An 11,341-nucleotide genomic window follows, 5' to 3' on the forward strand; every position below is an offset into this window, starting at 1 on the left:
GTTCGAAGCCAGCCTAGGCTACTTAGTGAGGCTCTCTGCAACTTAGTGATACCCTGTTTCCAAACAAAGTATAAAATAGGTCTGAAAGTATAGCCCAGAGGTAGAAAAAGGCCCTGGGTTCCACCCCCAGTACTACCAAAAAAAAAAAGTACCAGATTTATAGGATGGTTGTAGGAACTAAATAATATATGTAAATTACTTAGAATATGGGCTAGAACATAGACAGCATTGCCTATAAGTATTTACATTTATCTTTAATACATGATTGGCCAGATTTACTCATTTATGGGGTTTTGTTTTGTTTTGTTTGTGGACTGGGGATTGAACCCAGGGGCATTCTGCCCCTAAGCTAAACCCCCTGCTCTATATTATTTTTTTTTTAAACAGGGTCTCACTAAGTTATAAAGGGTCTCATTAAGTTGCTGAGGCTGGCTTAAAACCTGTGATCCTCCTGTTTCTACCTCCCAAGTACTAGGATTACAGTGTGTACCATCAAGCCCAGTTCCCCAGCACTATTTTAATTTAATAAAGGTCTCAAAAGGTTGATTTGGTGACAGTCTCACTACTTGATGAGGCTGTCCTCAAACCTGCAATCCTTCCTGTCTTGTCCTCCCAAGTACTGGAATCACAGGTATGCACAGCCATGGCAGGCTGATTCTTTCTATTCCTTTCAGAAGTTCATACTGCTTCTGAAATTTCTGCTTCAAGAAACAGCTGTGACATAACAATTCATATTTCATACATTTGTGTGAACTGGAAAAAACTATTAGAACAAAATTTCTTTCACACAGCTATTAACATTTCCCTAGATCCAGGCATAGTGGTGCATGCCTGTAAAATCCCAATACTTAGGAGGTTGAGACAGGAGGATGGCAGGTTTAAGGTCAGCCTCAGCATCAATCCAGTGAGAACCTGTTTCAATGAATAGAATAAAATAAAAAAGGGTTAAGGGTATAGCTTGGAGGTAGAATGCCCTCTGGATTCAATCACCAGTACAAAAATAAGAAAAAAAAAAAGGCATTTCCCTAAATATGAATATAGGTTATTTAAAGTGCAAGAGTGATAGAAAGAATGCTAAGAAAAAAGGCAAGACATCAGTCAAAATGTATATCTTCATGTTAAAAAAAAATTAAGACCCTAATATGATGTATGAATATAATGCACCAATAAAAAATAAAAAAAATTATGAGCCAGGCATGGTGGTACACACTTGTAATCCCAGTATTTAGGAGGCTGAGACAAGAGGATTGCGGTTCGCAGACAGCATCAGCTACTTAGCGAGGCCCTTTACAACTCAGCGAGACTCTGTTTCAAAAAGTAAAAAGACTAAAAAAATAGGACTGGGGGGGGGTCTAGCTCGAAGGTACAATGCCCCTGGGTTCCATCCCCAATACTGGGGGGGAAAAAATTATGGAGCGGGGTGTGGTGGCACACACTTGTAATCCCAGGACCTGGGAGGCTGAGATAGGAGGATTGCAGGTTTGCAGCCAGCCTTAGCTATTTAGTGTGGGACTCCGCAACTTAGTGAGACCCTGTTCCAAACTAAAAATTAAAAATAAAAATAAAAATAAAAAGGGCTGGGAGTGTAGTGCAGTGGTAGAATGTCCCTGGGTTCAAACCCCAGGACTGAAAAAAAGCCGGGCATGGTGGTTGGTGCCTGCTTGTAATCCCCGCGTTTGGGAGGCAGAGACAGGAGGATCGCGCAGGTTCGAAGCCAGCCTTGCTGGCTTAAGACAACCTGTTTCCAAATAAAAATATAAAAAATAGGAGTCTGGGAGTGTAGCCCAGAAGTAGAAGGGTTTCCAGGAACACCAGTACAACAACAACCAAAAAAAGGAGTAATATATATGGTTGTCTCTATGCTTTATGCATTAAATGGCTTTAGAAAGTTTCAAGGCTGCCTAAGAATGGAAAAAAGTATCTGGGGAAAGGGGTATAAAGGAGACTCTGTGAAAACACTGTGTATATGCCGTATCTTTCAAATCTGAAGTACCAGCCAGATGTGGTGGTGCATGCCTATAATTTGAGTACTGAAGTGGCTAAGGCTGGAGGATCACAGTTCGAAGACAGCCTAAGTAAGTAGCAAGAACCTCAGTAACCAACAAAACCCTGTTTCAAAAACCAAGAAATATAGGCCAGGCATGGTGGTGCACAGTTGTAATCCCAGCACTTGGGAGGCTGAGACAGGAGGATCACACAGGTTCGAAGCCAGCCTCGGCTGCTTAGTGCAGCTCTCAGCAACTTAGTGAGACCCTGTTTCTAAATAAAGTATAAAATAGGTCTGGGCGTATAGCCCAGAGGTAGAAAAGCCCCTGGGTTCTACCCCCAGTGCCACCAAAAAAAAAAAAAAAAAAAGCAAGACATATGCTGGGCACAGTGGTGTACCCATGAAATCCCAGTACTTGGGAGGCTGAGACAGGAGAATCACAGGTTCAAAGCTAGCCCTGGCAATATAGTGAGATAGTGAGGCTCTCAGCAACCTAGTGAGACTTTGTTTTCAAATAAGAAATAAAACCAGGCTGGGGATATAACCTGGAGGTAGAATGCCTCTGGGTTTAATCCCCAGTACCTGAATGAATGAATGAATGGGCTGGAGGTGTAGCTCAGAGGTACAACATCCCTGTGTTCAATCCCCAGTACTACCCACAAATGTGAAGCAGCCAATGTATTACTCTACATAAGAATTTAATTTAAAATATGGGCTGGTTAAGGGGTTCTAAACTAGTACTCTGAAAGCTGGGCTTTTAAACTCAATCCTCCTGTCTCCGCCTCCCAAGCACTGGGATTACAAGCGTGTGCCACCACGCCCAGCAAAAGAATTTTTTAAATTCCAATTCTGTTGCAGCTACCAGTTTTGGGGGTAAAATACTTCTTTTGAAATCCAAAAATCTGGAACTATTCTCTTATGCATTTATGCCTCCCAAAATATTAGATGTCTTTACTCACAGACATCCCCTCCCCAAGATTGTGTCATTAATCTTTACCTTATGCTATTCGAACTAGAAAATTAAAGAATTGAGAAATGAGAATACAGTGAACTTAAGCAATCGAAAATCATGAGTTAATGTTGGTTCTTAAACAACTTTCAACCGGCATGGTGGTGCATGCCAGTTCTCTCAGAACTTGGGAAATTGCGACGAGAGGACTGCAGGTTCCAAGCTAGCTCCAGCAGTATATTGAGCCTCTCAGCAACTTGGTGAAACCCTGTTTCCAAATAAAAAATAAAATGAAATGGGATGGGGATGTAGCTCAGAATACAAGGCCCTGGGGTTCAATCTCCAGCATCACTCACACACACACACACACACACACACACACACACACACACACACACACGGAGGAATTTCCCCAGGATCTTTTTTCATTTGTTAACTTGTTAACTTTTCTCAACCTTTACCTTTAATTCTACTCACTCAAACCTGGGCTAAAACTTTCTTTTCCCTAGCATAGTCACTTCTCTAAACACTATTGCTACATGCCAGTCAATATTCAAATTAACTTGAGGTGCCCAATAATCTGCTTACATGGAAAAGCTTTTTAATTTTGTCAAAAGAGAAACATTTAATGATGCTTATTCTACCTACTTCCCCCCAAAATCAATCTATAAATCAGACTTAGGCTGCTTTATTTTTCTAAATGTCCACTGGAACACACATACATACATACATACACACACACACACACACACACACACACACACACACTTCTGCAAAACAGGCTAAGTAAACTGAATAAATTTCTTTTTTCTTTTTGCACAGTGCTTAGGATCTAACCTAGGGCCCTCATGCATGCTAGGCAAGTTCCTACCACTGAGCTACATGCCCAGCCCATTTTATTTTTATTTTGCAGCAGGGCCTTGCTAGCCTGCCCAGGCTGGCCTCCAACTTGGATCCTCTGCCTTGGCCTCACAAGTAGCTGGGACCACAGACATGGACCACATCACATCCAGCTTCAATAAATTTCTTGAAAAGGGGTATACTGTATACATGGTAAGTAAATTATTTATTCTTATTAGCATTTCTGATTTCTTACCTATCCTTTGGCAAGCGTAAATTTAAAATAATTTATGTACATGGCTACATAATTCAATACTAGCTTCAGTTACAACATACTAAATTCTCATTTTAAATTATTAAAAAAAAAAAAAAAGGCTGGGTGTGATGGCGCACCCTTCTAATCCCAGCGCTTGAGAGGCTAAAACAGGAGAATTGCGCAGGTTCAAATCCAGCCTCAGATACTTAGTGAGGTTCTCAGCAACTTAGTGAGACCCTGTTTCCAAATAAAATATAAAATAGGTCTGGGAGTATAGCCCAGGGGTAGAAAGCCCCTGGGTTTCATCCCCAGTAACACACACACACACACACACACACACACACACACACCACCACCACCACCACCAACAACAACAACAACAACAACAAAAATCAGGCATAGTAGCACACACTTGTAATCCCAACATACATTTGGGAGGCTGAGGCAGGAGGATCCAGGTTCAAAGACAGCTTCAGCTACTTAGTGATACCCTTTGCAACTCAGTGAAACTCTGTTTCAAAATAAAAATAATAAAATATAGGGCTGGGGATGTAGCTTAGAGGTAGAATGCAATGCCCCTAGGTTTCATCCCTGTACCAAAAAAAAAAAAAAAAAAAAAAAAAACTCTAAAGCCAGGCGTGATGACGCATGCTTATAATCCCAGTATCCCAGTACTTGGGAGGCTGAGACAGAAGGACCACAGGTTCAAGGATAGCCTCAGCAAAGTAGCAAGGCTCCGGGAAACCTTGTGAGACACTGTTTCCAAATAAATACATAAAATCAGGCTGATGCAAAGGTTAAAGGTAGAATGTTTCTGGGTTCAATTCCCAGTACCAAAAAAAAGAAAGAAAAAAAAAAAAAAAAAAAAAAATATATATATATATATATATATATGAAGCTGGGCATGGTGGTGCAGGCTTGTAATGCCAGTACTAACTGGGAAGGCTGAGAGAGGAGGATCACAGGTTCAAAGCCAGCCTTAGCAACTTTGTGAGGCCCTCCGCAAATGAGACCCCGTTTCAAAATAAAAAATAAAACAGGTCTGGGATGTATCTCAGAGGTAGAATGCCTCTGGGTTCAATCCCTAGAGACACAAAAATTAATAAAACCATATAAAGATCCAGTTATTTTTAGTCTAACATACTTCTAAATACTTTTAATATATTTGTATATTAATAAATACTTTAATATCTAATACTTTTAATATATTTTTCAATGTTATTTAATGTCATTTATTGTGCATCATCAAAAAAAAAAAAAGAGAGCCAGTCGTGGTGGTACATGCTTGTAATCCCAGCATTTGGAAGGTTGAGTCAGGAGGATCGCAGTTCACGGACAGCCTCAGCTACTAACTGAGGCCCTTTGCCACTCAGTGAAACCTGTTTCAAAATAAAGAAAAAAAAAAAAAAATCAGGCGTGGTGGCGCACGCTTGTAATCCCCGCGCTTGGGAGGCGGAGACAGGAGGATCACACAGGTTCGAAGCCACCGCGCTGTGCTGTCGTAAGAGACCCTGTTTCAAAAAATATATATAAAAAATAGGTCTGGGAGTGTAGACCGGAGGTAGAAGGGCTTCCAGGAACCCCAGTACCACCAAAAAAAAAAAAAAAAAAAAAAATCAGGCTGGGGGTGTAGCTCGGAGGTAAAATGCCTCTGGGTTCCATCCCCAGTACAAGAAAGAAAGAAAAAAAGAGAGAGAAGGAAAAAGGGAAGAAAGAAAGAAAGAAAGGAAGGAAGGAAGGAAGAAAGAAAGAAGAAAAGAAAAGAAAAAAAGCTAGGCATGATGGCGCACATTTGTAATCCCAATACTTGGGAGGCTGAGACAGGAAAATTGCAGGTTTGTAGCCAGCCTCAGCTACTTACTGAGACCCTCTGCAACTTAGTGAGACCCTGTCTCAAAATAAAGAATAAAAAATATAGGGCTGGAGATGCAGCTTTGAGGTAGAATGCCCCTGGGCTCAACCCCAGTTCCCCCACCCCCCCCCCCAAAAAAAAGAGAAAAGAAAAGAAAGAAAAGAAAGAAAATCGGGCTGGGGTGTAGATCGAAGGTAGAACCCCTCTAGATTCAATCCCTAGTAACATAGCACAAATAAAAAAAAAAGAAAGAAAAAAGAGCATGAAAACTTGGCTCTTGCAGTATCTAAGCTATGAGAATAGAGTCTATACTTATTACCTGGCTCAAAAACACTACTTTTTAAAGAAAATCCAATTTAAGAACTTAAACACACAATAACATACTTTCTTTCGTACTGGAGTTTGAACCCAGGGGCATTCTACCTCTGAGTTATACCCCAGCCCTATTTATTTTTTATTTTGAAACAGAGTCTCACTAAGTTGCTAAGACTGGCTTCAAACCTGTAATCTTCCTATCTAAGCTCCCAAGTACTGGGATTACAGGTGTGCATTACCACGCCCTGAAAAAGGTCTACTAAATTTTTATTAACTAAAGTTTCTAAAAAAAATCTAAAGTTGGTCTAAATTTCATAGTATCCTTTCCCCAAACACACACTGGGGATTGAATCCAGGGACACACTACCTCTAAGTCATATTCCTAACCCTTTTTATTTATTTATTTTATTTGAGACAGGGTCTCATTAAGTTGCAGAAGAAGGTCTTGCTAAATCGCTAAGGCTGACCTCAAACCTGTGATCCTTCTGTCTTAGCCTCCCAAGTACTGGAATTACTGGCATGTACCACCATGCCTGGCTAATTTTACATTAATCTAATATCAAGTTGGTTTCTTTTCTTGTTTTTTAAACATTTGATATATGCTGCTGCACTGACTTTTCATTATGTATTTAGTCATTCAGTTAACTTGGGTGTATTAATACTTTTAAGTTTAAAAGTCTTTTCTAAGAGTGAAAATAACATAAAAATTTTCTGTATAAGATATACACAGTGGATCTCAAACAGTATCTGAGAGTCTAATAAAATTTAACGTAGAGCTGGGCATAGTGAACTCCTGGAATCCTAGTACTTGGGAGGCTGAGACAGGAGGATTGCAGGTTCAAAACCAGCTTCAGGAAAGCAGTGAGACTCCCAGCAACCTAGTGAGACCCTGTTTTAAGACAACAACAAAATGCCAGGTGTAGTGGTGCATGCTTGTAATCCCAGCATTTAGGAGGCTGAGACAGAAGGATCTCAGTTCCTGGACAGCCTCAGCTACTACTTACTGAGGCCCTTTACAACTCAGTGAGACACTGTTTCAAAATAAAGAATAAAAAATAGGGCTGGGGATGTAGCTCAGAGGTAGAATACCCCTGGGTTCCATCCCCAATACACAAAATAAATAAAGGAAGGAAGGAAAACAGAAGGAAGGAAGGAAGGGGGACGTATAGCTTGGAAATATAATGTTTCTGGATTCAATCCACAGTACCACAGGTAGGGGGAAAAGACTTAATTTGGTTCAAAATAATCATTAACAAATGTGAGCTTTTTGACATACTGATGTATTCTGCACTGTAAATGGATAGCTCCACTGTCAATTTTTTTTAAAGTATAGTGCATATGGTAACTATTTTCCCACTAAACAGCTACAGGAATTTGGTTTAAGAACAAATGAAACAGACTACCTGATCCACGAAAAAGGCTAAGTGGCAAAGACCAGAAGCTTGCAGTTTGTGAACAGAAACAAGACAATCTTCAACTCTCAGTTGTTCGTGTAATCATCAATATGTGGTTTGGTCAAAATTAACTAGCGAACTATACATTTCTGTCTACCTAGCAATTTTCCAATCAACAGGAGGGGAAGAAACTGCTGAAATGTGACTACTGTCTACAAACATCAAAATATTAGAGATATTCTCTATTAAAAATATAAACTTTCAATTTTTAAATCATTCTTTTTACTTGTGCTGTTTTATGACCGACCCCCCCCCCGCGCACACACAAAAAAGCAGTCCCTTTAAAATTGCAAATACCCCTTTTATTCAAAATAGCTTTATCTAGGAAAACTTATTGCACTGAAATAAAATGTAACAGAGAAATCAATTACATTTTCGCATCAAAACAAAATGTAACAGGCAAATCAATTACATTTTTTAAAAAAATAAATAAAATTATGAATGAAACAAACCGGTCTAGCAAAGCGTACTTTTTAATCTTTTGTGGGTCTCCCATTCTACAAACCAACAACGTGTAGTCAGCCTACTGCCTAAAACACCATCACTACACATACCATACTTTTTACTCGAATTAAGCTTGAGCTAGACCCAAACTCTGGCCATTTCCCCGCCCTGGACACACTGAGATAAACGAGGGAGGTCCAAGAAATCAGATATGTTAAGTGCCGGTGTCTTCTTCCAAAGTAGGGTCCAATTCGCACTGGCCCGCAAATGTCACTGTCTCAAGAAGTCTGCAAATGCTCCGGGGCGCGACGGAGTACAAAGAGGCCGGACCGCGGAAACACCTGTCCTAGCGCCCGGGGCACGGCGACCCCCGCGCGGCGGCCCGCGCCCGCGCCCACGGCAGCCCCGCGAACCTGTCAAGCCGGCCGCCCCCGGCCGCCCGGCCCGCCCGCCCGCCGCGCTGCGCCCTGCCAGCTCATCCGCCGCGCCCGCGGCCTGGCCGCCCCCCCCGGCCCCGCCGCCCCCGCCCGCCGCCGCCGTCGGTGCCGCGGCCCGCCCGCCGCCGCCAGGCCCCGCTCCGCCCCGCCCGCGCCCGGCCGGCTACCTGGAGGCGAGGGCGGCGGAGCACCTCACCCAGGGCCCCAGGTCGCAGAGGGCCCGGTGCTCGGGGTCCCGCTCCTTCTCCCGCTCCACGTGGTAGGCGTAGATGGAGAGCAGGATCCCGGCGGCGCACACTGCGTACCGGGCCACCCGCTCCCACCGCGGCACCGACACTCTCAGCAGGACGGGCGCCGCCATCTTCCCCCCGCCGCCGCCGCCGCCCTCCGCCGCCGCCACCGCCGCCGCCGCCCGTCGGGGCCCGACCCAGCCGCCGCCGCCGCCGCCGCCGCCGCCGCCACCGCCTCCGCCGCCGCCGCCGCCGCCGCCGCCGTGCCCCATTGGCTCGGCCGCCTCCCCGGCCCCGCCCCCACAGGCGCGCGGCCCAACCGCCCCGAAGGAGGGAGCCCGGCCCGGCGGGGAGGGCGCGCGCGGGCGCGCGGCGCGGGAGGGGCGGAGCGCGCAACCGCCGGGCGGAGGGGGCGGGGCCGGGCGGTGGGCGGGGCCGGGAGGGCGGGGCCGGGAGGGCGGGGCGAGGTGGGTGGCGCGGCAGGGCCTTAGCGGCAATCAGTTGCCGTCCCTTTTGCCTTTTTTGTCTCTGTCGCTTGATGTTTCTGACCCAATCCAGATTAACCCTGGCCCCTGCCCGAGCTCCGGAACCATGCTTCAATGACATGATCTTCCCCTGGCACCACCCACAGTCACCTTGTGTTCAACACGTGCAAAAGTGGGTTTTTTTTTTCTCTCCTATACGTGCAAAGAATAATTTTAAATTAAAAAGAAAAAAACTTTTTAAAGCTGTTGGTGATACCTTCCCACAGTTGATTTTGAGGTGGCGTCACATAAATTCATGGGGTAGAGATAAACAGAAATATGAACTAAAACAAAAATCAGGACAAAGAAAAAGACGAGTCAGAATGAAATGAAAGACCAGGAGTAAGATCACAGATTAGTCAGGCCATCGGGTTTGCTTTAATTGCACAATTAATTAAAATTGAGCCATAACTTTGGTTCTGAGATTTCTGGCGGCCATACTAAATGGAAAACACGTGTAAGTGAATTTCACCGTCTTCAGGAAGAAGCATGCTCAGGGACGGCTAGCTTCTCCCTGGTTGCCGTTCTTAACTGAAAAGGGGTTTTGCTTAGTGATTTTGAGTAATATCCTTTTGTTATTTATTGTTGGGGTAATAAATTACCCCAAAATTTGCAACTTAACGACCCATAAAAAGCTAGGAATGGTGGCGCATGCTTGTAATTCCAGTACTTGGGAGGCTGAGACTGGAGGATCACAGGTTCAAAGCCAGCCTCAGCAATTTAGTGAGGCCCTCAGCAATCTAGTGAGACCCTGTTTCCAAATAAAAATATAAAATAGGGCAGGAGATATGGCTCAAAGGTAGAATGCCTCTGGGTTCAATTCACAAGCCCCCAAACAACCAAACAAAAAGGCCCCAAAATTAAAGGCTTGGTTACCTACCTGTGACGTTATGGAGAGGTGGTGAAACCTTTAAGAGGTGGAATTTTAGCCTGGCATGGTGGCGCACGCTTGTGATCCCAGCATTTGAGAGGCTGAGACAGGAGGATCATGGTTTGCGGACAGCCTCGGCTACTTAGTGAAGCCCTTTGCAACTCAGTGAGACTGTTTCAAAACAAAGAATAAAAAATAGGTCTGGGGGTGTTGCTCAGAGGTAGAATGTCCCTGGGTTCCATCCCCAGCACCACACACACACACACAAAAAAAAAAAAAGAGGTGGCATTTAAGCTTTAAGACAGGCACAGTACCACACACCTGAAATCCCAACACTTGGAAAACTGAGACAAGAGAATAGCAGGTTCAAAGCCAGCCTCAGCGACTTAGCTAGACCCTTGGCAACCTAGTGAGACCCTGTTTCAAAATAAAAAAAAAAAAATAAGATAGAGGACTGGGGTGGTAGCTTAGAAGTAGAACGCCTCTAGGCTCAATTTCAAAATATTGCCCCTGGGCTCAATTCTCAGTACCAAAAATAAAAATAAAAATAAAAATAGTGTGTTTTAGTGAGCCAGGTCACTGGTGGCATGCATTTGAAAGAAATCTTTGGACGGACCTCAGGGGCTCCCATTTCTCTTCTTGCTTAGCACTGCTCTGGAGGGAACAGCGTTGCTCACCAAGGGCTCACTGCCTTGCCTCAGGCCAGAAGAAATGGAGTCAACTGACTGAGGACCGAAACCTCCCAAACCAGTCTCTGAAGCAAACCTTTCCTTCTTTAAATTGATTATCTTGCCAGTGTGGTGGCGCAGGCTTATAATCCCAGCATTCGGGAGGCTGAGACAGGAGGATCGCAGTTCGCGGACAGCCTCAGCTTCTTAGTGAGGCCCTCTGCAACTCAGTGAGACCCGGTTTCAAAATAAAGAATAAAAAATAGGGCAGGGGGTGTAGCTCAGAGGTCAAATGCCCCTGGGTTCCATCCCCAGGCCCACAAAAAATATATTAATTAATTAATAATAAATAAAATGATTATCTTATATATTTTGTTGCAGCGGAAGATAACCCAGGCCAACTGGATATGAAAGCAAATTGTTGAAATTTTGCTTTTTGATAAATATCTTAATTCCAAGGTAAAAAAAAATACTAGTGAAGAATTCTGACAGATTGACCAACCCATGTCCTTAG

The 11,341-nt window shown here is 44.0% G+C and overlaps 1 protein-coding gene across 3 annotated transcripts in view; it reads right to left on the reverse strand.

Moving 5' to 3' along the window:
- VKORC1L1 (vitamin K epoxide reductase complex subunit 1 like 1) overlaps nucleotides 1-8,895 on the reverse strand; it is a gene marked incomplete at both ends in the record, with an annotated part of 56,228 nt that extends 47,333 nt beyond the window's left edge. For 2 of the 3 annotated variants that reach the window (XM_080702573.1, XM_080702574.1), the window contains one exon: nucleotides 8,702-8,895. In XM_080702573.1, the coding sequence (XP_080558699.1) occupies nucleotides 8,702-8,895 (194 nt within the window). The remainder of the gene's footprint in view (nucleotides 1-8,701) is intronic. The other variant, XM_080702575.1, reaches the window with a different exon arrangement.
- Between the last annotated feature and the right edge of the window lie 2,446 nt (nucleotides 8,896-11,341).

Source organism: Muscardinus avellanarius (assembly GCF_963383645.1).
Source record: "Muscardinus avellanarius genome assembly, chromosome: 10".
Classification (NCBI taxonomy): domain Eukaryota; kingdom Metazoa; phylum Chordata; class Mammalia; order Rodentia; family Gliridae; genus Muscardinus; species Muscardinus avellanarius.